This window comes from Ammospiza caudacuta, chromosome 3, assembly GCF_027887145.1.
Source record: "Ammospiza caudacuta isolate bAmmCau1 chromosome 3, bAmmCau1.pri, whole genome shotgun sequence".
NCBI classification, from domain to species: Eukaryota; Metazoa; Chordata; class Aves; order Passeriformes; family Passerellidae; genus Ammospiza; species Ammospiza caudacuta.
Genome location: NC_080595.1, coordinates 64,848,968 through 64,876,791, shown reverse-complemented (window position 1 = coordinate 64,876,791; position 27,824 = coordinate 64,848,968). Strand labels below are relative to the sequence as shown.

The following is a 27,824-nucleotide window of genomic DNA, read 5'->3' as shown; positions in this document are numbered from 1 at the left end:
ACCCCGGCCGGGCCGGCGGCGGAGGGGAGGCGAGCGGGACCCGCGGCAGGGAGGGGGCCGCCGGCGAGGCTGCAGAGCCCCGCTGCCGGAGGATGCTCGGGCGCCGCTGCCCCGAGGGGCTCTGCCGGGAGAGGGGAGCCTCCTCCCGCCGTGCCGGGGCGCTGGGCTCGCCTCCTCCCGGCGCGGCGCGCCCCGCCCCGGGGCCTCTCCCCCGGGGCCCCGCCGAGGAGCAGCTCCCGCATGAAGCCCGGGGGCTCCTGGTCGGCGGGCGGGAGAGCCGGGGGGGCCCGGCCCACCTGCGCCCGGCGGCTGGCGGTGCCCGCGGCGCAGAGCGCGGCTGCTCCGGATCGGCGGCGGCGGGGCTGGGTCCTCCCTCTGCCCCCCCGCCGCTCCCGCCCTCGCACACTCCTCTCCCACCGCCATCCATCCATCCGTCCTGTCGGCACCTCGCACACACGGGCGCGCACAGCCGCACGCACCCCGGCACCCGCACAACATGCTGCCGGCCGCCGGCCCGGCATGGACCCCGGCGGCGGCTGCTCGGCTCCTCTCCGCTGCTGACTGCCCTCTGAGGTTCGCGGCAGGTAGCGGGGCAGACTGCTGGAAAGTGCAATAGGAAAAGCCAAGGGGAAGGGAAAGGAAAAAAAAAAAAAAAAGGAAGAAAAAAAAAAAAAAAAAAAAGAGAAAAAAAAAAAAGGCAAAAGACATCAAGCCGGCCAAGCCCAGCTTTGGATCTCAGTGCAGGTATTTCTGCTGCTGTGTTCATCCCTTGCCGCCTACCACCCCGGTTTATTATTTCTTTTTTTAAGGAAAGAAAAAAAGGACGAAAAGGAGAAGTCGAACTCTCAAAGGGTTACTATGCAATTGCGACTGATTTCTTGGTTTTTTATCACTTTGAACTTTATGGAATACATTGGCAGCCAGCACGCCTCCAGGGTACGGCGACAGGGAAGAAGTAAGTGCGAAGAGATTTATACTTTGATAACTTCTGGTTCCATTCCTTGTGCTGTTCACCTGTCCGGGGGGTTCCGTGCCCCCGGTGCCCGGGCGAGTGCGCTGGGAACTAAATCCCGCGTCAGCGGCGCGGCCGAGCGGATTTGCAGGCAGTTTCATTCAACGGGAGGGATGAAAGCGATTTTTGACCTCTCTCTGCTCTTCTTTCTCACCTCACCGGGATGAGCAGCGCGGGCTCTGGGAAGACCTGCGTCTGGTGCTTTACATTTTAATTTCTGGTGAAAGGGAACGTCCTTTCTTAGGTCTTTCCTCTTTCTGAAGGGAAAGGGCGATGACACGACAGGTAACTTTTTGCCGGTATGCCCTAAGCGCCCTTCTCCATCCCGGTCAGGAAGCCCCCTTCCCAAGAGCGGGCAGTACGGATTATCGCTATAGGCTAATGCTGAGGGGCGCTGGGGGTGTCCCGGCTCTGTCCGGCCCGTTGGCTTTCAGCCTCCGCTGGCCACTAGTCACCCATTGTCACCGTCCTGGGACCGCGGCCCCTGAATTTTTTTAAATTTTTAAAATTTTTTAGATTTTAATCCCATGGGATGAGGGAAGTCCATCCCTTCTGATTTAACCGGCCCCGGTCCATCTCGGCCCGGGTCCGGGGCAGAGGCAGGCGGGGGCCGGGGGGGCGAGATGCAGTGCCCAGGGTGCTGGCAGAAGCTGCCTGCCCCCCGTGAGTGTTGGAAAGGAGAGCCCCCCGTCATTGGGGCAGAGAGAACAGGGAGGCAGCAGCGAGTCGCCCCCTTGGGAAGTCGCTGTCCAGGTCGCGGGGCTCTCCACGCTCAGGCGGTCTCTGGCTCCGGCCTGGGGGTGCGGTGTGGGCTCGGATCCGCGGTGACACCTCCGGCAGCGCCGCCGGCCGGAGCCCTGCCGTGACCCTGCCGCAAGGAGCCGTGCATGAGCGGGATGCGGCGGCAGAGGCCGGCGGGACGTGCCCCCGACCCGGCCTCGCCACCCCGCCTGAATGGGACCCGCCGCCGCTTCGGGAGAGGAGGCGTTTTCTGAGGGGCTGCTCGTGCCTGTGCGCTCCCCCTGACAGCTGCAGACACCGAGGAAATGTCATAAAACACAGCCCCCTGCATTTCATCAGCAAGAAGTAACTGAGTTACTTCCTCGGGGAGGGGAGGTACTGTTATTTGAATTTTCTCCTGCTCAGCCTTCGCTCCCTTGCCCTGCTTGGCACGGCTGGCCCTTGAAAGCCTCCTTTGTATGGTTTGCCTCCTGCAAACAAGTTTTGATTCACCTAAAGTGCCCCTAAAGCGGAGCTGCGGACGAGAGAGAGCGGGGCTCCAGCCCTCCGATCCCCACGGCCTCACAGCGAGGGAGCACTAAGGGCTAAGTAAAACATGTCAGGGCATCCGGTTTATTATCCTTGGCAAGGGAGGGCTCCGCAGCCTCCATCACCTCCCACCCACTCCTTTAACCCCTGGCGACCGCGGGCCCGCAAGCTGCGGGGGGCAAGGAGGGGTACCCCGCGGGCTCGGCGGAGGCTCGGCCCGGGCTGGGGGCACGGCGGGGCTCGGGGGGCAGCACGGCGGGGCCCCCTCCTCCCGCACTCGCTCCGGCGGCACCTGGAGCGCGGCGCGCTGGGCCAGCGCCGGGCCGGCGGCGACCTCTGCTGTCCCGTGCCGCGGCGGGCAGCCCGCCCTGCAGGTGCTCGGCTCCCGCACGGCTCGGCACGGCTCGGCACGGCTCGGCACGGCTCGGCACGGCACGGCTCGGCACGGCTCGGCACGGAGCTGCCCCGCTCTCTCGGCGGGAGAAGGCAGGTCTGCCTCCTGCCCCGAGCGGAGGGGCAGACGCGCCGCGCTCCTCCCGGAGAGCGCCGTCCCACCTCGCTCGTCCTCAGGCAACCTGCACAGCGGGGCAGCTTTCGGAAAATAGGGCGGAAGGGTTGGCCGCGAATGTTGAGCTGGTTGGTACACCGTGGGGAAGGTACCGAGCGCTTGCTCAAAGTTTTTATGGCAAAGTTTTTTGGTTGAAGTGCAGGAGTTAGCATAGATTCAGAGCAGAACAAGTGGCTGGAAAATCACAGCTAGAGGGTCAGAATGGGAATCTGGCTCGTTGTTTTGGCAGCGAAGGCAAAAAGCCTTTCAGAACACCTCACCTGGATGTGCTGTCCATCATCCACTGGCCGAGGTCTTCAAATCCAGCTGGTTGCAAAACACGATTTGGTATAAAAATAGTGGTTACTTAGCTTGAAGCAAAGAATTAGAGACTGAGTGTTTATGAAAGATTATAAAAGTGGTTATGATCTCTTGCACTAATCACTTTGGCTTAAAAAACCTATGAATTGCTGTTAGTAATAGTGCAACTTTATTATAATTACAGTGTGCAGATAAAGACGGCACCTGCCAAATTAATCTACTGTGTGGAAGACTTTCCCTGGATTTCTTTTTCTTTTGCTGAGATAGTCTCCTTTAGTCACAAATAAGCACGTTTCTAGGGAAATATTTTAAAATTTCTCTTTAACCTGCTTATTTTAAAATATAGTACAAATAAGTTCCCATCAAGCAGTCAGTGAGCCCATGTTACTTTGTTTTCATTATTATCAGAGTCCTCCACTCCATGTATTGTATTGTAGACTTACATATTTTAAAGTAATTATAAAATCTGAACTGGCTAATTCAGAATACACCATGCCAGAGTCCCAGCTGGTAAGAATTGAAGTTAATTTGTTAAATTATCCCATCAGAAGGATCTGGTCCTGAAGCATTACTTATTTTGTACCTATTGCCAAAGTAATCCTTCCTATGAGAAATGTCTAGTTCGCAATCCTTTTGCTCTCCAAACTCCTACTGAATTTTCTAGCTGGGGAGTCCTGAATTTCTGTCCCATGATCAGTAGTAAAGATATAGTCGGCTCTGGAGAGATAAAACTCCTCTGAAGTCAACAACAAAGTGCAGACACATGATTGGGTCCAGAATTAGACATAGAACACAATCAATAAAAGTTAAAAGCAAACATACCACTAGCAGAGAAATTTGTGGTTTTATTCTGATAAGAGCAATCAAGATTAACAAAGTTGCAGGTTTGAGTCTTACAAGACAGAGTAATATGCAGCTGAGTGTAGACTAGTGTACCAATAAATAAGAATTTCTGTGTATTGGCCAGTGATTGCAGTTTGCTTAGAAAAAAAAGGATGATCAAATCAATAGCTCCAAAATATTTTGGCTCTGCAGACTACTACCAACCCCCAAAACTTAGTACTGACAGTTATGTACATCTCTCACTGACCCTCAAGTAGACGGAAATGAAATATTATTTGCTGCGGGTCTGTGAGTGACCGGCAGACCATTTGCCATGACCCTCTGGACTAGAAGTGAGCCACGGACTAAATTTGGAAATCCAGAATAAGTAAACTGATAGAAAATTCTGTATTTCTACTGCACTCTTACTTTTGTGGCTAAAATAATATGTATGACTCTATGGAAATGCAATGGAGGTAGAGCTCCCGTGATTATTGGTAGCCCGTCAAATTGTCTCCTGCCTTTCACTATAATAGCACATCCAGGATACCCAGTGCTCCTTCCTTCCTGCCTTCCTGCCTTCCCTCCTGCCTGCCTTCCATTGCTCCTCTGTCCATTCCTCTGCTGATGCGGGACTGCAGGTCTTCCAGCATCTGCCTCTGGTCACAATTGCTAGTGGAGGGCTCCAGTCTGCAAACACTCTGCATCTCTGGCTTGGTTTGCATACAGCTACTTACAAACTCAAAATTAGGGAGGTGTTTAACAGCCCATTTGTATAGACAGATATATAAATTAAAACAAACCAGGAAAATATTGACAAAACACCAAATGGTGAAATTATTTCTTCAGTCTTTTTATACTCTTGAGGAGGGTGTAATTCACATGGAGGTAGAATGTCAGCAAGAAAAAAGGAGTTAAATTACTCATTAAAACAACACTTCATTGTAGAAACAATTCTTTTAATAGTTCACCACCTATCTATATTATAGATATCTACATGTATGTTCAGGGTTTGCACGTCACAGATGGCAGTACTACAGAATTCATATGTAATATAGATATTGTTACTAATTTTTAAAAATAGAAATAATTTTGTATTTTGGTGCAACAGTTTTAAGCAGAAGTTAGCCAGGCAAGCAGCCATCAAGCAGCACCCCTTGGGCAGGATTGAATTACTGTTAGTTCTCTTTCAAAGTGTTTGTATGCTGCTGATAATTTTTTCTCTAATCTCTTCATATTAGCACTGTGAGGGTAAATAGTTTGATGGCAACAAGTGCGTCCTTTTCTTTTTTGCAATGAAACAATATTTCTCATTTTTTGGATGAGAATCTGCCCATTTAAAATTCCTGTTGCAGTCATTGGAAACAGAAGCTGTTCCATCGTGTTGTTGTAAACTGTGAACATATCTCATTGTAGAGATGTCTTAAAAAATTAAATATCAGAAAATCACTACCAATCGCTGAAAGCTTTTGAAGCATGATAAGGATGGACTGCTTGTGTTATTAAAAAAAAAAAAAATCAGTATGTATGTAAAATCTGTGCCTGATCATACCAGCACATGTGGAACGATAAGTGTTGTTATCCCCAGAGACTAAAGGACTTTACTGAGCAGTTCCCATTTCATACCTGATATCTGAAAGGGTGATAATTTTAATTTTTTTTCTATAACTTGCTGAAGACATTTCTTATACTATATAAAATTCATGTTAGACTTTAAATATATGTTACTACAACTTCTCAAAGATATTGATGTAGAATCGTATACCTGAAAATACATGAAAAGTCCTATTTCTCTCTGCAGAGAGAATAAAATATGGCTATTATTAGTAAGAAAGTTTGAACATGCCTCCTTTACTTTCAGTGGAGAAAGTCCTATGGACTGTGCTGGAGCTGGAGCGAGCTTTTTTCTGCAGGATCTCCGGATACATTTTGAATTTGGAAGAAATCCCATACTAAAATACTTGCAAAATTGCATGATTCCAATATGTAAAGTCCTTAAAGAGAATAAAACAATGCCTCTTACCTTTCAAAACTATCATTCTTAAGTTGCTTGGGAGGCAGTCTCTTTCTTAATCATATGAAAAGTATCACTATTTTACTACTTCCACCAACTGAGCCAACTGAAGCCAAACAAGTTAACTGAGACTAATTTCTTCTTTTGAGCTTTGCTCTTAACATACCAAGCCTTTGCCAATCCCCATTCTGCTGTTTCTTCTTGCTATAAATTTTTCACTGGAGACTAAGGAAGTTACACCTGATAAAATCTGAGCTAGAACTCAAAAATCAGACTTAGTAATTTTCTCTTGCTTAGCATGCTCATTTTGCTCTCTGGTTTGCAGAGCAAGTGTGCTGGCTGCACCACTGCACTTTATCGCTAGCATTAGCAAGCTGTCTGTCATTTCATACTCAATCATTTATAGACAGTGACCACTAGAACACTCCTCCATTAAAACTATGGATGTTCTCAAGAACAAATTTTCCCCCGCAGTGAGTTGTCCCTTTCGCTCGAAATTAAAGTAGAAGTTGCGAAAGCTTGGTGGAGGAGATATAAAAGATAATAAAAAAATATTTTTGTCTCACTTCTAATTTTGGAGTCTGAACAACTCAAAATCACTTGGCCAATTTTTTTACCAAAATAATTCTGAACAAAGCAATCTTATCAGATGACAAAAGGCAGCTGAAACCATGTACGTTTTTATAAAAAACTCTGTCTGCTATTACCACAAACAATGCTTCAGAAGAAAGTACTCAGAGAACATTTATTCATGCAAAACATGCTATGACTCTCAAAAAAAAAAAAAAAAAAGATGAGAGCTCCAACTCTTATATAAATAGTTGAATAACTGAGCTTTTGGTGACAGCAGAATCATTAAAGTTAGGTGTTTTGTCATAATAAAATCCAACAGATTTTATTAATGAGTACTTTAACCTTATTTTTGTTGCTAGAACAGAGCAGTGCGATGAGCAATGCTACTTAAGGAACGATTGTACTACGGTTGTCCGACAGCTGACTAATAAACATTTCTGTGTGTTTCAGTTTCCAGATCATGAGCTATCGACCTTGCATTTTAAAATGTTAGTGTTACTTACTCCTGTAAACCAACATAACAGCCACTGAAGTAAAGGAGCCACAAAACACATCTTGCTCCAGTGCTCCTAGGCAAGAACTCACCTATGGGGAGTCAGAGCTGAACTGGGAGAGCCTTTGGCTGTGGCAGTGCCACCGAGCTCCTGCCAGCCTGAAGCAGCACCCCAGTCCTGCACTGATATTTTGGCTCCAAACAAGAGGAAGGAAGAGCATAAAGGAATGCTTGTAGTAGTACTTTTAAATAAAAGTAAAACTCCAAAACACAGGTTTACACCAAGTTCTCGTAGTGCTGCTATAAACTTTATCCTTTCAAGCTTCTTAATGTGCGTCAGTATAACATCCTGATAGGTTTCGTGTTTAAAATTGCAAGGTCCTAGATGGGATTTCAGACATTTAATATATTCTGCAGGGTAAAGAAGATTTTGGGGCACTGTAAAATGAAACAGGAGGTCATTGATAGATGTTGGGATAGTAACGATGTGTGATTCCTGTGGCTTCCTGTAAAGGGCAAGGGCAAACACAGAAGGGCTCATATCCAAGAACTGGACATGAGGTGCCTAAGGTGTGTCTGGGACAGGATTTAAATATTAGCCACTCACCTTCAAATAATGTGTCATTTCCACCTCACCCTCAACACGTGGACATTTCTCAGATGGTCTGTAATTTCTAACGTGATGTTTCATCTTACTGGCACTGAACATCTGTCCGTGCTCAGATCCTTTCATGCAGTGACTTTGAAATTTTCTCTTAAAGAAACCCTGCGTTAAAAAAACGCAATGAATAAATAGCAACAAATAATAAATATATCAATGCCAAGTTCCTCCACATGGAGCACACAATATTGCAGATCATTGCTTACTGACATTGGAATAAAGCCACATGCATTCCTGCTCCATACCCAGCCCTCAAGTCCTGGTCTTTCCTGTGCAAACTAAAATTGGTGTGGGTGGCGACCTGAGATTGCATGCAAATCCAGGTGAAAGACATCACTTTATTAGAAAATATCAATACAGATAGTCTAGACTCATGCTAAATGGAAGAATTAAGCTTAGGTTTTCCATTCCTGGCCAAATGTTTTAGCAGCTAAGCTTTTGGATGCGTTAAGGGGCAGCATCCCAGCTGCTCCCTTCTTGGTGTGTTTCAGAAGAAAAGACTGAATTCTCCTTTCTTTTGTTAAAGAATGTACTGGTTTGCAGTGCAGTGTAGTAGTGCCAGGGCACCTCAATTCCCTGGACATCCAGGATTTGATACAGTTTCTGACCTCATCTTTTCAGACCAGGCTAAGGCTCCTTTGTTCAGCGTGCTGGATTTTTCCCCTTTTGTAGGCACCCAACTCTTCTCACCTACTAAAAGGCAACTGAAACATCTTCCTCAGAGCTCCCAGCTGTACTTTGATGCAGGTGTCAATGGAGTTCATCATGAAACAAAGCAGGGATTTTTGGAACGGCACAAATCTATCAAGCATCAGCTTATCCACCCCACTTCTCCCCAGATAACTCCCTGGGTACACAGCTTCACTGGTGATAGTGTTTTCATGGGAAGTCACAGCAGAGGCAGGGCTTAGATATTTTAATGCAGCTTCCCTACAGGGTGAGTTTGTGTTTCAAGGGGAAGGAAGACAAGGTCCTCATGTAAACCAGAATCATAGGAGCAACCAGCTGGTGGAACAAGATTTCCATTGCATTCCTTGAAAAACTTTTACGAACATCCACATGAACCAGAGCTACTAAAACCCGACACTTTAATATGTTTACAAAGTTTATGTATGTTATCAGCACATGCAATACTCCCATAAGGATTTATTACAGGTTTCTTTAGCAACAACATTTTTTATCATAACAGCTCAACTGGTCAGAGAGAGGAAAACAGCCAGTTTCTCCAGAATGAGCCTCCCACACACACTTGTCCAGCATTATTGAGTTGCTTATTCATGAAGATTACTCAAACCAGTGTCGGCAAGTGTTTCATAACCTTGTTTCCTTTTCCTAGAATGTTCATTATTAATTTCACTTTTTCTATGCCACTGAATAATGAGTTGCTGGTGTTATATTACTTGATGTTACTGCCTAGAAGAGCTAGCCCTCCCAAATAGAAAAGTGGGAGCAAAGGCTATTTATTCAACATGGGAGTCAGAAGATGTTAAGTGCAAGTATTTCGCAAACACATGGGGATGGATGAAGATTCCAGAAGTTTTAGTATAACACAGAACTAAAAATAATCAGCTAAATGAGACTTCTTGTGCTGGGCATACTGGCCACAGATGTTTAATAGCAAAATCCTGAAGGCCTGGAAGGCAAATAAATGACATGATTTTGTGTTTTGCAAAAGAAAAAAAAAAGAAACCCCACAACAGTTTCTGTTTTGCAGTCCAAAATGAAATCACACATTTGTCTCTTGTGTTTATGTTTTATGAAGAGTTGGGCAATTGACAAGTTTCAGAGTTGAGGGCGTATTAAAAGGGAAAGTAGAATTCTGTATGACAGTGTAGAATTTATAACTTGTGCTATGTCCTAGACAAGTATTTTTAAGATCAAGGCCCCAACTTTAGGAATAAAAATATTTAAATGTGCTTTTTAAGCTACCAGTTGAGGAGAAGTTTCAGAGGTGTAAAAATCTGTCTGTAGGATTCAACTTCAAGTGAATGTCAGCAAAAGGGCATCCTCATTGCTGCTTAGGTCATACATTATTTCTGAAAAATAATTACTTCTGAAAGTAATTTTGAGGAACAGATAAACATAAAAAATTAGTTCCCCTAGACAGATTGTGGACAAAAATATTGCATTTTATCTCCACTGGCATAATTTATTTCTGCTACAAATCTACAAAATCAATATGATTTGAAAGTGCTTATTCTTTTCCATGATGGGGTACCATGTTCATTCATCTGAGTAATTAACTAAGATACTGCTTTAAAGCCCCAGCTTCCTTCAAACATAGAGCAAGTAAGCTGCCACATTACTAACTCGGAGTTCGGTATATCTAACAAGCAGTGACATACATTATGGTTGTATTGTCTCAATCACTCTATGAACGTAAAAATTATGGAGGAAATTTCAAACACACTTTCATTTATGAGGTATCTACATATTGTACCTGGATACTCTGCCAAACACGAGGCTTCCCAAGCTTTATGGAGGTTAGAAGCACTGAGTAGGGAGTGATCAGAGTGGGGGCATCTTACTACTCTGCCAGGATCTGGCTGGCCACAGAGGAAACTCTGGACTGTACCAGTTCAAGATGAGGACAGGCTGCTATTCACCTCTTTCTGAAATCACATCATTTCCAGCTACCCAGTGAGCAGAGAAGTTCATTTCTCCCTCAGGATAAATCACACCTGAGTCCAGATAAAATAGATTAATCAAAAGAGTAGCCTTCTCTTGAATTTCCACAGTTTCAGTGAGAGAGGAGGATTCTAACCATAGCTACCACTAAAAGACCACCAAGCATTATGAAAGCCAATCCATAATCCTTTTTGAAGCCTTGCATTATTTCATGAGAAGTAAGTTATTCATCTATAATACTTGCTGGTTGAGCCTTCTAGTCTGGTTCCATGACTGGCTGCGGTTAATTCTGGGAACAGGAAAAAGGGCCTGTGTTTTTCATCTGGAAGTATGCAGAGACCTTGGGCACATCTCGCTCAAAAGAGATCAGTCACAGAAATTGCAGTACTCCATATAAGAGAGTTTATTCAGAAGTAGAATCTTCCATCTCATCTTCCTTAATTGCTACAGAAACATCTCTGGCTTATATAGGTAATTCCTGGAACCCCCTGACCCCACAGCTGTTGTCCTAGAATTGGAAAAATTTATGTTTATGCATTGTCATCTCTTCTTTCTCCTCTACACATTAATGTCTATGTATCTATCTGTATATTTTCATTCCCATATGTATCTATCTGTATATTTTCATTCACACAAAAATTCACATCAGCACAAGCAAGAATTAAAGTATTTTCACTTTAAGATTGTCTTAAAATATAGGTGAAATTCATGCTGATAACCTCAGGTAGAAGTTTTTGACTCCACGTGAAGTCCTTTGGTTTGTCTGAAAACTCCATCTCTTCTCCCACTGTTCTTATCATCTGTTTGGTCATGGAAAACAAAATTACTAGTTTTATGTAGGTTAAACCAAATGATAAATTAAAGAACAGCAAAAAATTGCCTGGGAAGCTTGGTAAGGGACCCTTTTTTCTTTCTGATTAGCTTGTCATGTTTAAAACTGTACTAGAGAGTTATATGGACCCTTCCCTTTTAGGTTATGAAACCTTCCTTGCTTTTCAAATGACCTGTATCACTAGGCTGGGAATTTTACTTAACCACTTGGAAGGAAGATGATGCTCCAGAGATTATGCTCTGGGCAGGGAAAATTGGTGATTCCAGTGAGAAGTGTTTTTCCTTGCCACTGTGATAATGCAGCAGCACTGCTGCTGATGTTCCTGGGGTTGGCCATGCGTATGGGTACACTTCTGTAACTGCATCTGTGCACGTGCAAGGAAAGACAATATTCCTCTCTTTTATCAGCAAACAGAAATGTCACAATCATAAGACACATGCCATACTAACCCGAGGTTTTCAATTAGAGCCTCTGCATTGTTTTTAATGGGAGATGGTTTAGGCAGAATAAACATGTCACAGAGCTTAAGGGACTGATTCTGCTTCTAGCTACAGCTCATGTCAGGAAGCAAGTATCTCACAGAGCCCTGCCAGTATAAAATTTGCATGTGCACTGAATCCAGCCTAAATGTTTATAAAGGCTACTAAAAAAAACATGATAAGTTGGAGGTTTTTGTTGCCAATCACCAAGAAAAGGAGCAGAAATGTAGTCTGTAATTTGCTTTGTGAGTTGCTGGTAGAGAACATGAGGGTATTCCACTGTCTTTTGTCAGAGAACCAATGCAATTTGCCACTTTAAAGTGTAGGAGAAATATTTTATGGCTTTCTCCATGGTTTACTCATTCACCCTGTCCAGCACTGTGTATTCCTGAGTATTTTCCTTCTTTGCCTTCCCTCTGTTCCTACAGATATTGAACCTGAGCACTATCTCTCAAAGTAGTGCCTGAAGTAATTCACAACATGAGAACATTCACCAGAACAGACTAGCTAAATAAGTGAGCATAGGAATGGACACAAAATGTTGCATTTTCTGAAGTGGCAAGTGGTAGAGGAAGTAATAAGTCTAGATCAGCTCCATTAGCCTGCCAGATTTAATACATGCATGATCCATGTCCTTCTCATAATCCACTCAACACATGAACCCAGCCCAAGCCTGCTGGAAATGAGAACTAGCAGGTGAATGCATTGAACCAGAACAGACACCAGAATTCACATGCAATCATACATACAACATACAGGATGTACAATAATGTTGTCTTTTGTCAAATCAATTTTTAAAATATTTATTTTCTCATGGTCTTAGAAACTTCTATTTTTCCTGAGTGTCATCCCAAAGAAACATGTTTTTAGTGCTCTCTCATCCTCACCCCCCTGTTTGTCTCTGCAAGCAAGTTTCTTCCTCGACGTAGTTTTCCCTTTCAATTACAAATTATTGAAACTTGCATTGCTGTAACCAGGGTTTTGGGGAGTAATGGTGGAAAGAGAAAGGATGCCCTTGAGCTGTGGTGTAATGACTTGATGATAGGAGTGGGTTTCTTGGTAAGAGACAAGAAGCAGTGAAAAACTTTGATTTACAGAGACAGATTGTAAAAACAAGCCATGAATCTCTGCATATACAGAAAGATGTGAATCCTTGGAGCCTATGTCAGATATAAGGAAGGATGGGAAGGTTTGCATAGAGTAACAGAGAATTTAGTCCTGAGGTCTATCAAATGCAAGAATAGGAAGTGTGAAGTTTGTAAAATTCAGAACTATTCTGAATGTGTCAGCTGACATCAAACATGTCCATGGCTGTTTGACCAAGCACAGATAACAAACTATTCATCCAGTTTTTCTACTGCTCTCCCCTTCAGGGACCAGCAGAAAAAATGCCTTGTTTGCAAAAATACTGAGGAAGGAGGAAAGCCCCCTCCATAATGTCCTGCTTTTCCCCACCACTCTGTCAGGGATGGTCAAGATGTGTGGCAGCGCAGTTGGCCTCGACTTAGTACAACTTACAAATAGGAGTTTGTTCAGAAGTAGAATCCTCCTCCTCAGCTGCATTGATGCAGACAGGATGGGCAGCAGAGTTCCTCAGCTGAACTGCAATGTGCAGCTCTGCTCACTGCACTCTGTAAGCAATTCCCAGCTCTTGTAACGCCTGATGGTCCCAACTTTCCCTATGCCAAGCCCTTTCTCCAACACATTTAATTCCTCAAAGCTCTGTATATCTCTGTTTTCACTTGTGACAGGAGTTAAAGTCCACAAATGGAAATATCTACTCTTCCTCTTGGCTTGCTGTGGAGCCATAGTCCTCCTCCCCCAAAATATTCAGTCTAAGTGGATTTACAGAGTTAGTCTGAAAGTTTCTGAATTAGAAACCCTCTGGTTCAGAGGACAGTGTGAGCACTGCTGTCTCCACAGGCAGGCCAGTGCTCCTTGCTTCTCTTTAAGATGGGCTCTCCCCGGTGACACCGGGCAGAGGAGGTACCACACCCTGTCCAGCCGGCGGCCTCGTGCTCAGCTCTCTCAGCTGCCAGTTCTTCTTTAAGGCTTTACAATGAACAAGTTTCAAACAAACATCAGATGAAAGCAATTTTGAGCCTAAACCAAGCATGGCCAGGTTTGCATTGGTGATTTATTGGTGCAAGTCATCAGCTCCTATTACCTTTTTCTTGAGCCATGCAATTCTCTGGCTTCCAGACATTTCTAGGGCCTGATTCTTTTCCTATTGAAGTTAATGGGAGGTTTTGCCATTGATTTCAATAGGAGGCCTCTAACTTTCCAACCTTTCCAACCTGCCTATAGAGTCTTGAAGTACTTCCAGGTTTCCATCATAGTCTGCGGTTCCCCTCTTTAAGTCAATTGGACATTAACAGATTGCCTGGGTCCACACCTTTGGATAGAGAAAAGCTCCAGGTCTGATTCAGCGCTCATTCACACACCAGCTTCATACCCCAGTGGAGTTCCTCCTGATTTATATTGGCAGGAGAGTGAGGTCCAATGTTACTTATGCCTGGGTCATTGCCAGCAGAACGCGGAGAGAATTCAAGTCACTTGTTATCCCCTTCCCCACACCTCTCAATCACACATAAATGTATGTACATATATGTGGATATATTGGAATCATCTGGACTCTTTTAAGTTATTTGCCATTGAAACTGACTTCAAATTCAAGTTTTAAAGTTGAACTAACAAAGGAAAAAAGAGTCAGAAGGGAGCCAGCTGCAAGGGTACTCACAATTTTCATCAGTCTACAGGACACTCCTAATAACATATTTTACTACTTTGTAGTGAACTTTCTTTGCTTCTGCCATAAATATATTCCCTATGCTGTAAATGAATAGCTTGCAAGCTCAGTAAAGTTAATATAGAAGAATAAATCTTAACTACCTAATGTCAGGTCAGAAATATAAATCTTATCTAATATGCCAGGTCAGAAGGAAAGAATACTTTTTGCTGAAAATAGCAAATACTTTCCAGTGCAGAGTCGGAACTTATTTTTCTCTTTAAAAAAATGTGCTGCCCCTAATAAGATGGGTTGAACAGTCTCTTTTTAGAATCTCCAAAAGAAAAATAAACACACAGAGCAGAGTTAATTTATAAAATGCTCCAAAGTTTATCTTGGCAGAACAGTTGTAGGCAGTGAGAGTTCTCTCCCTCTCATACATGCATTCATACACACACACACACAGACACACACACATCTCAAAATTAGGACAGGTCTTTACAATAGCAAATGCTACATAAAACATATATCTGGACAAATCCATAGATTCTTATTCATGCAAGGCTCTCATTTTCAAGTCAATGGAAATTTTTCCAAAGAAAGATAACAATCCTTGATGCCTTTTTGTGTAAGTACAGACCTGCTGGGTCACAGTGGGGGAGAGCAAGACACACAAGTACCTCGTGTCTCAGGCCCCCCTCCCATGTACCAGCACTTCTGCCAGCTGTAAAGCAGTCATGCAGCCACCGTCCCCTCCTCCTGCCTGCCCAAGACCCCACTTGTTAGACACAGCTGGACAGCCTGGTGAGTGATCTGCTGGCACAGAGGTCCTTCCCAGTAGCCACAGGCTCCTACTGCTGCCCATCCTCTTGTTACTCCTCCACACCTGCTTCACACCACCCACCCCGGTCTCACCAGAGCCAAGGTAACTTCAGAGCCTGAGGAGATGAGGCCCACCAAGGGCTTTCTTTCAGCCTCAGAGTATTAACTTTATTTATTTTAAAGTCCATATCAACCTGTGTCAGGGAGCCACAACAACAGGGAAATATTGCAGGTTCAAGATCTACCAGCCAAGACATCGTCCAAGAGAACAGCAGGTGCTATGGTGCTATGCTGACAACCTCAAACAATTTGGAGCTCCTCCACCTCTTGTAGCAGCCACTGGCCTTTCACACAGTTTATTTACTTCAGTGTCTGCAAAGCAAACAGTCAAACAGTAATTTTCCCCAAGATAAACAAGAATACAGGCAGTTTTACATGACTGAATCACAACTTGATGCTGGGGTTTGCACAATCCTCTGGACCATTTTGCTCAGTGCCACGAAGCTACTCAATGCAGAACCTGTCTCACTAAAGCCCCTCAGAAGAATGCAATAAGTAGGTTCTCTCTCTTCTCTTCTCTTCTCTTCTCTTCTCTTCTCTTCTCTTCTCTTCTCTTCTCTTCTCTTCTCTTCTCTTCTCTTCTCTTCTCTTCTCTTCTCTTCTCTTCTCTTCTCTTCTCTTCTCTTCTCTTCTCTTCTCTTCTCTTCTCTTCTCCTCTCTTCTCCTCTCCTCTCCTCTCCTCTCCTCTCCTCTCCTCTCCTCTCCTCTCCTCTCCTCTCTCCTCTCCTCTCCTCTCCTCTCCTCTCCTCTCCTCTCCTCTCCTCTCCTCTCCTCTCCTCTCCTCTCCTCTCCTCTCCTCTCCTCTCCTCTCCTCTCCTCTCCTCTCCTCTCCTCTCCTCTCCTCTCCTCTCCTCTCCTCTCCTCTCCTCTCCTCTCCTCTCCTCTCCTCTCCTCTCCTCTCCTCTCCTCTCCTCTCCTCTCCTCTCCTCTCCTCTCCTCTCCTCTCCTCTCCTCTCCTCTCCTCTCCTCTCCTCTCCTCTCCTCTCCTCTCCTCTCCTCTCCTCTCCTCTCCTCTCCTCTCCTCTCCTCTCCTCTCCTCTCCTCTCCTCTCCTCTCCTCTCCTCTCCTCTCCTCTCCTCTCCTCTCCTCTCCTCTCCTCTCCTCTCCTCTCCTCTCCTCTCCTCTCCTCTCGTTTCCCTCTTCTCTTTCCTTTTTGACTGCTGGGAATTTGCCAGTAATGTCCAGCATTTGGTCTGACAACTGTTCTACTGTAAATATTTAGAAGAATCCATTAGAGATTAAACAAAGTGTAAGTAACTGCTCCTAAGTGATAGCTCTTATTAATGTTTGCAGCTACAGACTCCTTACAAATGCATATCAACGTCCTACCTCTAGGCTGCTTGTAAGAAAGGGCAAGACAGAAGGCAGCAACCAGAGCACAGTGTAATTTGAGTGTCAGTGTGTTATCATTACAAATATCAGCACAGAGACAGCATTCTGTAGAGTGTGTACCATGCTTGCAAATCTTCCAGACAGCAACGGGCAGAGTGTGTTACCCTGACCAATGCATTTTAAATGATCCATATAAAGCCACAAGAGCACTCAGAGTCTCTGTTAAGACATCTTTGCAATTCTTTGGTCTGCCCCAAAAACATAACCTCCCCCCTGCCCCTGCCCTGCCAAAAGAAACAAAAAACCACCCCCCCAAAAAACCCCACCAAAAATAAAAAATCAAAACCAAAATCTAAAAAAAACCCAAACCACCAAGTCCCCTTCCACCTCAAAGTGTATCAAGAATTGTCATGTGTTACAGGGGAAAAGACAAGCACTGGTGTGGTGGATTTTTTTTTAACCCCTACTGTATTCCAAAATTATCCTGTTTATACAGTATTTTAGATGTTCCTTGTGCAGTAGGATATTTGTGGCAGAGAAGGACTGAACACTAACACTGTTCTGGAGCTTATTATGAAATACTTAAGAAATTATTCTAGCAGAAGTCTCTTTCCCATGGACATAATTTTGAGAATAAAAAATGTTGCTTTTGCAACCAACTGAGATCAATGAAGAGGCATAAACACACCTACATGTTAGCCAATTTGTTTGCTTGAAAAATAAATGGTGCTCTAGGAACGCAGTCAACACCAGGTATATGTCTATACATGGGCACACCATAGCAGAGTTTTCTATCGTAACAGATCGGTGATACAGATTTTTAAAATTTTAATTACTCTATTTATTTTCAGTGATCACTGAGTAGAATGTGCTAGTTCCAATAGAGAAGGGGTAAAAATTGGATACAAAATTTGACTCCAGTGTCCACCTTGAACTAGTTAAGTCCTGCAAGACAAAGGCCTGGAGCTTATCCAGACTGCTTATGATGCTTTCCCAGGGTGGAAATGTCTGGTACTCACAAATAATGCATGCAAGGCAGACCTCTTAGCATCATGTCTAGTTTTTGAAGCTACCAGTCTCCTTCCCATTCCTTATCCCCTTACCTTAAATAAAATGCTGATGGATTATTCTATACATCAATCTGTGCTCATTCTTTCAACTCAGTTTCATAGTCATATCCAACCTTTCAGAATTTGTCAACGTTTTCTATAAGTGACTTTAGCTCCTAGGGAGGAATCAATAAAAGCAACCTGGACAACTGGGAGGGTTGGGCATGAGCTACTGAGCAGGAATGTGCTGAGTTGGTGGGTACTCCCATCTCTGATCATGGTGACTTACAGAGTTGGTGGCTTCTGTGTCACAGCAGGGACGAAGGTAGCATGTAAGGCAATTTATCTTCTTCTGTACCTCTGTGTGTGCATATTATAGGAGTTTCAGAAGGCCAAGCAGAAGAGGTAATCATGCTCTAGAAAAGCTGTAGTGGTCTCTTCAAGAAACAGGAACATTAGAAAGCTAGTGGATTAGACAAGTGGCTAAGACACAACAAAAAAAAAAAAGTGAAAACAAAAGGATACTTTCTTGATATTCTCCCATTCTCCATCCTGCACAAATATATAATGGTAACACCAACAAGTCTCCTACCATCTGTCTGCTTGCACTGATGCTTCATTCAGCAGATATGCTACATAGAAACCTTACTAGACATAAAATTCCAGTTTTCGTAATAAGGCAACAATGTGAAGTTTGTTATAATGAAATTGAAGTTTATTTAATTTCTGAAATCTCCTGTGAAACAACTAGTGCTCAAATCACAAAGAAAATATTGGATCATCACCTTATATTAGAAATATGGCACTTTTATTTGATTTTATCTACTGTTATTCATTCTCCTTAAAAAGAAAATAGAATTAGATTGATAAGCATAACAAAACCCACTGTGAGTAAGAAAACTGTGACATAGATGATACCATCAAAATGCAAAATGCTAAAAAAAGGCTATCTTGCCAGCACATTCCCCTAGAGAGGGGCACAGCAGCAAGGGATGTCAGAAGGTGCTCAGCATAAACTCTTGGATCCACTCGATTCCTTTCCCAGGCACAATAATTTATGGCTAAGCTACAGAATGCTTTTTAAAAGATATGTCACCTCTGATTTGAAACATACCTGTGACTGTGATTATACTGCCTCCCTGAGACTGCTGCAATGATTTTATCTACTACCAAGGCTTTCTGAATTTTATCTTAATGAATGCAGTCTCACTGATGCCTATTTCCAACCATATCCTTACTTCCAGTATCATTATAGCATAGATATTTTAGGGGCAATGCTTTGTTACAGACTGCCTTTATTTTTTAACTGCCTAGACAAAGAACTGCTGTTGTGAAGTGTGCTCTGACAAGGCTTGTTTTTGAGAAAACTGTCTCCTAAGCTAGTTGCAGGTTTTACTATGCTTTTTTGTCTCTAAGAGCAGGCTTGTCTGAGGTCTCAGCATGAGCTCAGCCCTGTTCTATGCCAGTGAAACCCTTTTGGTGATAAATATTCATGTACTTGTTCTTTGCTTACGAAATTGTTATGGGAGAATTGAGGCAGGGTCTAATAGAGAGCTGTCCCTATGTTGTGACCAAGAAACTGTGTTCCTGATGGAAGTGAAGGCATGAGGACATCACAATTTCCCTCATTGCCATGCCCTGCCTGCCACCAGCAGCTCTCAAGGGTTATGAATCAACAAGACCCTTCAAAGCTTAGAGATCTTCACAGGTGGAAAAGTAGCAGTGAGGGGATGCACTGTCCCTTCTGAATCCTTGGTACAGAGCTATCGCTTTGGCACGGGCTTTGGGAGGGCTGTGCCTCCTCCTTGCAATACAAAGCTGAGTAAAACCAATAGCAACCCATCTGGATTTGCTGGCAAGAGTCACAGCTTCAACCCGAGGGGTTCCCCAAATGTCTCAGCTCAGAGTGGTTATAGCAGCCAACAGACAGGCACTGCATTTCCCATTCTTCTCCAAAAATGTGTTGGTAAAGGTGACACGGCCCCTAAAGCATTTACTTACATCATGGAGCTGCATCTCATTTGATTGCTGTAAAGTGCTTTGAGGACCACAGGGTGAAAAGTCCTACAGAACTGCACATATATTTGGATGTTACTGATGCTGCTGATGCTGTTGCTATGTGATTATATAATTTTCTCAGGGGTTTTAAGGATGGTTGAAATCAAGATAGTTTGCATTAATTATACTTATTCTCTTTTTCCCATGTATGTGATAAACTTTGTAAATGTTTTCCCCGGTCATTTGGCCTCCTTTTTATTTAGCTTGCCTTTGAACACATCTTTCTAATTTTCTATGAGAACACCTTTGTGGTACTGGCTTTTTTCCATATGGAGTGTTACATATGATGTTGGTATGGAAAGTATTATAAGGCAAACAGGAGATTTAAGCTGAAAAAAGATACTTTAGAGATTAATGAACAGGCTTTGAGTCACTCCTTTTATAGGACACTGGTTTGAGTCTTACTGAAATCAAAGCAATCTGTTTGCTTTCCTGTGAGGATATAGCTTAGTAGTCCCTTATAAAACTACTTAATAATCTAAAAGTCAAACACTTTTATATTAAAAAAGCACTGAAATTATTATCTTTGTTGAGTCCCTTGCTGACACACAAAGGAACAGGGCTGCTGACTCCAAGCACTGTAGGAATCTTACTCCCAAGTATAATGCCAGGGATTTAAAATGCATGAACATTAATTTTAAAAAGTTAATAAAGTAGTGCTAGAAGCCTTACATAAGTCTTTTGAATTCACACAGCTATGCTTTTCTCTGTAGTATTAGGGAAGAGATTTTTTTTCCCAATTTTCTAAAAATAAGGAGAAAAGAATAATGGTTTTACTCTCTGAGACACCATGAAAACATGGTTATTATGTTGAAAAGATTTGATTTTTTTTTTTGTCAATACAAAATTCCCCAAAACTGTTGGGTAAGGAATTAAAAAATAGAAATGTTTAACTTTGAATTAGTTAATGACTGAGAAGTTCAAGGTGTTATTTTCAAAGTTAGTATGTTAGGAGTTAGGCTTTTGCCTACTTCAGGAAGATAAGTGTCTGCTCAAAGCACAAGAGTTTCCATTCAAGAATGAGTCCTTAATTTTAATCAGGTATTCAAGTCTAATTGAAGTCAAGGGGTCTGTAACATATGCGTGCAGGTAACCATATGCTGATGTGTTTTTTGGAATGGAGAGGAATTTAATCATGGTCTTACATGGCAATTGAATGGGGTTTTTTCCCAGTTTGGTCTGGGTAGGCAGAAAGTGGCATAAAAGGGATCAAGAAACATTAAGGCTTGTTAACTTAGTGCTCAGTGTAGAGGAGAAAAAGAGCCTTTTATTTCCCTGAAATTTATGACCTTTTTTGTTATTTTTCTTCTCCCTGTTGCTCTTTGCTCACCAACCACAGCTCTCATTTGCTGTGGACAATTCCCAAAGGGAACATTCCTCGCTGGAGTAACTTACCCAGCTCTTTTCCTTAATTTACAGTGAGCACAGCACCCCTTGCAGAATCCATAGCAGGCCCTTTGGCTGCAAGCCAGTGCTAATAGCATGTTTTCCAATAATCTAATCTCTTCAGTCACAGAGCAGAAATCAGAAAGTTAAAAGAACTGGCTTCTCAACTTGTCTCATTCCGGCTTTGAAATCTGTGCATGGAAATGTTGTGTGAATAACTACAATAAATTGTTACCACACTTGCACCCATGACTCCATAGTAGTGCCCATAAGAATCTGATGTATATGAGAGAACCCTCTACAAAACAAGGTTTAATGTGGTGCCAGAAACAGACTCTCTCATGAAGGCTTTCTTGTGCAAAGAAGCCAGAAATTTCAGCCAAAGCTGAGGACATATTGTAAATATCCATGAATTAAACACCTCACAATTCTAAGAGATAAATATCGTTTCTCCTTGGCAGATGAAGAAAATTGAAGCCCAAAGATGATAAAGCCAAAATTTTTAAGTTTGGCTCTAGAAGTGAAATAGCAATTCTTTGATTGGACTCCTGAATAAATAGCTTTAATTTCAGACCTCTGACCACCTGCATCTTCTGAAAATGAGGGTTTATACACAGGAATGAAGAAGGAGATCAGTTGTCTCCCTGGAGGCCCTAGATTTGAAAATACAGATTCTAGTACTTTACAATGGTAGAAAGGGACTTTAACCAGCCAACTTTATCAACCTTCAAACCCAAGAACCCCTAACTTTCTTCAAAGGCACGTAAGTGGTATTGTTAGTGAAAGACAAAGTAACTAGATGCTGAAAGTTAACCTGTACCTTTTACCTTTTCCTACATGGGGTCTTTTTCATGTGTGCTGGGCTGTGTATATTTTTGCTTTGGAGATGTGGAACTGACACCATCATAATATTTTTTGCTGATTTTAAACATCATGCGGAGCTCTGGTGGTGTACTGATTACAAGCTGATAACTGGGTCCATCATTCTACCTCAGGCCTGGATCCCTCCATGGATGATTTTGATTGCAGTCACCAGGAGCTATATGCTTTTTGGGTACTTGGGGTAGCAGTTTTACTACCTCTGTGAGACAAACAGCTTGACTTTCTTCACGCAAGTCCAGGAGGTCAAGAAGCCAGTCAAGGAGGATATTTTCATTCTACGGCACAGTTCAGTCTTTCCTTTCACTTATTCCACTTTAGCATCTGCTTGTGACATTTTTTAGCACAATTTTTCTGCAGCAGCCCAGCATTTTGAGTGGTGTTGTTGCGGTCATCTCACATCCGAGCCCTGTCTCATGGCAGCCCAACGTGGTGGCAAGCCACTAGCCACCAGCTGAGCTGCCAAATATTCATCATGTTGGATACTTTAAAAATAACTGCTGTGATTTCATGTTTTTCTAATATCTAGGGGATGTTGTGTTTTCACTGAAGCCTAATTAATTGTTGGTGTAACCTATATTAGGCAGTTCTATTTGCAATAATGGGTTCTATTTCTATCATTCTGCATCAGCTTAATTAAGTTACAGCATGACAGAACAGAACAGAACGGAAGAGAACAGTCCTTTCTTCCTCATTACTGGAGTTATTAGAAAAGTGTTCTTCAACAGAGCATGTTGCAAAGTACTAAGGATATTTTATAAGCTGGTTAAGGCATCTGGCACCTGAAAAAGCAGACCATGAAATAGTAAAGGGTTCATTTTCTGGTGTAAGGAGATTGGTTAGGAAGATGTGTCTTAGAAATTTGTACTTGAATGTGCAGAGCAAGGTTAAACATGCCTCCCCCAGGATTCTGCCCTGAGCCAGCCTAAATGATGTGAGTCCTACCATTGTTACCAATTAAATACTTCAACAAAAGTATGCTTTTACGACCACTTCTTCAATTGTGCATAGAAAATGTCAGATGTCACTTTTGATGTGCATCAGTGATATTACACAATATATTAGACAAATAAAAAAGTCATCATTAAAATTTATAGTTCATAGTTTGCCCATTAATCTTTCCAAATATGAGGGGGTTTTTTCTGTTTAGGCTACAGACAAATTTTAAATACAAATTAGACTTTTTTCATATTTTTTGCTATTGTACAGAAACATTAAAATGGCTTCAAAACTATTGACTTTTCAGGTCTTACTATAAAATGTTTAATAAGACTCATAACACTAACCCAAAGTTTCCTAGATATTTAATTCTTGATTTTATATATAATTATTGGTCTATGAAGTTTTGTTTTTCTTTACCTAATATTGTCAATAGGTGGCCTCAGTTTATTTTTTTTTTACTGTAGAATTTCTTTTTGCTTTTAAATTGAAATTCTGTATCTTATAATTCTTTATCACCTTTAAAATGTTGCTGTTGCTATTTTAAATTAAAGCCGCTCAGACAATTATTAATGGAATAAAATTCCATTAGAACATGACACTCTTCAAAAATAGAAATATTTCGTCAAATATTTTGACAAAGTTTGATGTGCTGGCGTTATAATGTTAATTAGATTTGGGATAACAAACATGCTATTACAGATGTTACATCAATTAAAAAAAACAACCACCAAAACCAAAAACCAAACAGAAGTTTTAATTAATTTTAATTCATTTTTTTTTTTTCCAATCAACTGACCTGATTGGTGTGCAGGTCCTCAGAGAATTGGTGGCATACCACCACAAAGAAAATGAACTGTTTTTCTGCTCTAGCACAAAATGGACCATAGCTTTGATTTCGTCGCCAGCACCCCAAAAACTCAGCCCAAACACTTTGTAGCACAGCTGCAGCTCCACAGTGACCTGCCTGCTGTGTGTCACTGCAGTGATGTCAGATGCATCACGGTTTGGGGAGGTGAGCGATGCTCGGTGAGAGCGCTGACTTGCTTTCATGTGGGTCAGTGTGTGCCTGCTCGGGAGGGAAAGGCTCAGACTTCAAAGGGAGGGCAGCACGCAGAAGGGGTGATAAAGCAAGCCCTAACTACGTGCCATTCATAGTTACTTCACTAGGAAATCCAGGCACACAGAGCTGTTGAACTGAGTCAGTTTCTCAGGATTTGAATGCCTACTTAAATCTCACCCATCCTATTACTTGATCCCAATTTAAACAGGCCATCCGATCACACTGCCCTCTAAAAATCAGATAGCTACGCTCCAAACCATGGACTATGCTAATGCTGATTTACAAATTATGCTCACCCCGTTTTTTTCACAGGAGTTTTACCATTGACTTTAGGGGCCCAGGACTTATGTCAATCAGTCCAAGCTGACTGGTGATGATGACTCTTGTCTATTTTCCACCAGAGTTTAATCTGATTTCACATCATACTGTTCATGTTTTGCAGTCAGAAACCTTTGACTTCTTTCTCTTTTAAACTAGCATGAGTCCCAGTGGCATGAGGGAAAGGTGAAAACAGTTGGAATATCATTTGTTGAGTGTCACTACAAGCACTATTTTAATAATTAATTTCAACTTGGAATTCTGGACAGTATTTTGTGTCACTAGCAGATGGATGGTCCAGTCAGCCTGGAGAAGCTAGCCTTTTTCCTTCATGAAAATGTGAGATCAGAGCTTTTCCTTGTTACAAGTTGAAGATCACAATTTTTAGAGATTTTCTAGCACTGTGATACTCCTTAATACCTATACTATGATTTGAAATCTTGATGTGAGTCTTGAATTTAAAGAGAACATGTTCCATTTCAATGTTTGCAGGCATCAGTCCAGAACAGTTCCACTGCAAGCAACACATTTGGAGCTTCCAGTTAGCTTCAGTATGATATGAATTTAATCATTACACAGAAAGAAATAATTTCATTCAGTACAAACTTTTGATCAGTTCCACTTAGGAAAGTATATTAAATCGAGAGGATATTAAGTAATTGACCAAAGGCACATCTGAGCACTGCCAAGGCAGCGGGCTTGCTTGCTGTCTGGCTTATTAATTTTTTAATGCTGTAAACATGGTAGTAGAAAATCATAGTTTCGACATGGGATTACAGGCTTTTGCTGTCTAAACCCTTCTCCCTAGTCCCCGGCATGGAAAGTAAAATCTGTTACATCCTGCTGTTCTTTCTGTGGTTTCTGAAACAAAACTTTGAGAGAAAAACTCTGGTCTCAAAAGACCCTGCGGGAAATGAGAAACTTGCAAATGCTACTGTAGTTGTGTAATGTTGACAGTATGAGCTGAGTGATCCTTATGCAGATTGGAAGTACACGAGCATCTGCGTAATACGCAACAACCAAAGTCTCCAGAATGTTAAGAGAACAAAACAGGAGAAGCAAATGGGGTGTGGAGGGTACAGGCTCTGCTGCCACCAGGATAGCCTGAGCATTCACAACCTTTGTTAGAAACACAAAAATGGGAGATGGAAAGTTACCAGCTAACAGAAAGACCACACATTTCAAAGAATGAGCCTCTACACTATACATTTTTGCTTCTTTACTCAGTAGAAGCATGCATCACTTGTAGGGGAGAGACTGGAGAATCAAGGGAGTCACAGTGATGTTGACAACTTTGTTTTTAGAGCTCTGTGTCCACATGAACCCTATAAAATCAGCTGGGGATCTTCATGACAGCAACTTGCAGGACGAGATTATTAAAATACTGTCTATATGTGCATCAAATATAATCTCTTTCCAAAAGTCACACCTCCTTTTTTATCTGAGCACAGATGCTTTATTTACAAGTAGCTGAATCTGACAACTGTCATAACACAGCTGGTTATAGAATTATTAGGTCACTACAATTACTGAGTTACTACTTTTAATAGATCACAAAGTTACCCTTCTATAACAGCTTTTTTAAATCTAGACAATAGTCTTGAAGGCTGGGTATTTGGAAGCAACTACAGCTAACTCTAAAAGTAATATCTGTAGTTCCTTACAGGATTTAGAACTTGATGTGAGAAAGTATTGCCTTCACCATCACTATCAGGTTGTTTAAGGCAATTTTCTCAGTGATCCTCTTTGGTTCCTATACTGGTTAAACTTCCTGGATGCCTGAACGTTGTTGGTGCTCCATAGTATGTAGAAAAAAAAAGAAGTCAATTTCCCTTCTCTCTCCATGAAAAGAATTTTTCAGTTTATTTACAAAACTCTCTGGAATGACAAGGAGCCATTTGTGGTTGTTGTGGCTGATTTCTGTTGTGCTGAAGATGCTAGGAGACTGCATAAAATTCTGCACCCCTGGTGAGATTTTTCAGCCTGTTGATGCTCTTTCTAACCGAATTCAGGGGATATGCATTCTGGCTGCCAGTATACTTAATTTTCAGGATCACTCTGCCAGACGTGTTTAATAATGATGAGGCAATCCCCAGTGAGGTCTTGGCCATTTGGGCCAAGGGCCTCCTTGCTCATAGACGCCACTACAAAACAGTTATGGATACTCCCTGAGACTGTGGAACAGTCCTGTACTCACATTTCTGTTGCTTTTTAGAACTCTTGACATTTGGTGAGTAAAATAAGTTGGTTTCTTTTCCCTCAGACATGAAGTGCCTCTTGAAGAGAAAAATATTGTCAAGCCAGGCAGATGTTTGGGGAATTTTTTTTTGTTTTGTATAAGATCTTTTACCTTGAAAACATAGGAAGATACTCAAGAATCCTCTTTGCTACATGTTTTATATCAGATGGCAGTGATAGTCTGAAATAAAATAGAAGTCAGACAAATCTCTAGAGGAGTTACCACCTCCTCAGAAAAAAATCCTAAAATATTTGTGAAGATCAAATCACAAAGAGAAGCAGAAGACATTAAGCCTTCAACAGTTGACTTTTAGACTGATTTTCCCTCTTTGCCTCTTTTGTGGGTGCCTCAGATTCCTGCAGACCCAGAGGAGATTGAACAGAGAGTCCACATTCCTCAGCTATCACCACTAATTCAGTTGCATCCCAGAAAACTTATTGCCAATCCAGCGTAGGAATTGTCATGTACAGGTTTATCTTCCCCAGCTGCTCCCCCATGGCAGCACATCCAGTCCCTTGCTCCCTGCAGGTGATTTAAGGCCTAGTGATCCTGTTGCCTGCAGGACAGTTCAGCTTTTTCCCCCACCATTGTGTGTCCCACCTCTAGTGCTTTTCCACACAAAGAAACACTGTCCAAGAAAGAGTCTGAGGAAATACGCTGTGGTTTGCAAACTGAATTCCTTAATGACTTTTTCATTAGAAGAGCTGACTGCCAAATGCTGTTTGCGCTTGCCTAAAGGACGGTTTGCACGACTGAGAGTAGCTCTGCTTTACATGAAGTATTGTTTTCAGGCCACCACCACAGGCAGCTGCTTCTCACCAGGCAAGGGAAAGAGCAAGGAACGTGAGTGAGCACACAGAGCAAGTGAATGACACCAGAACCCATGGGATTTCCCATCCCAAATCCGCACCGCCACAAGGGCTCATGTCCGTGTGGGCCCTGTGTGGTGGTAAAAGCTGAGGTGGGGTCTGGCTCTCCTGGCAAGGGGCAGCCCAGCTGGGAAGGCCAAATTCCAGAGCAGCTCTGCTGTGAAAATATTTCCTGTGAGAACACGCAAGCCTGAGAAACCAGGAGCAGCAGCAGGGATGGATTCCATTTGCCTAGCACATCCATTTCAAGAGCAAACCTCTGAAGGGATATCTTGTTGTTGGAGTGGTGATGAGACAGTGCACCTCAGCTGCAGTAAACGGGCAGTACCCCGTGCTTTTCCCCAGGTGTCAGAAGGTATGCCCAGCTGTATTTCTCCTGCATTTTCTTATTTCCATGTTTTTTTGATCCCCTAAATTCTAATCTATACATG

At 42.6% G+C, this 27,824-nt stretch overlaps 1 protein-coding gene across 2 annotated transcripts in view; it reads left to right on the top strand.

Annotated features, from left to right (window-relative positions):
• Window positions 1–692: 692 nt before the first annotated feature.
• RSPO3 (R-spondin 3) overlaps window positions 693–27,824 on the top strand; it is a 58,266-nt gene continuing 31,134 nt past the window's right edge. Inside the window, exon 1 of one of the 2 annotated variants that reach the window (XM_058802465.1) lies at window positions 693–955. In XM_058802465.1, coding sequence (XP_058658448.1) covers window positions 859–955 — 97 coding nt within the window. In that variant the 5' untranslated portion in view covers window positions 693–858. Of the gene's footprint in view, window positions 956–2,220; window positions 2,342–27,824 lie in introns of those variants that run through there. The other variant, XM_058802466.1, reaches the window with a different exon arrangement.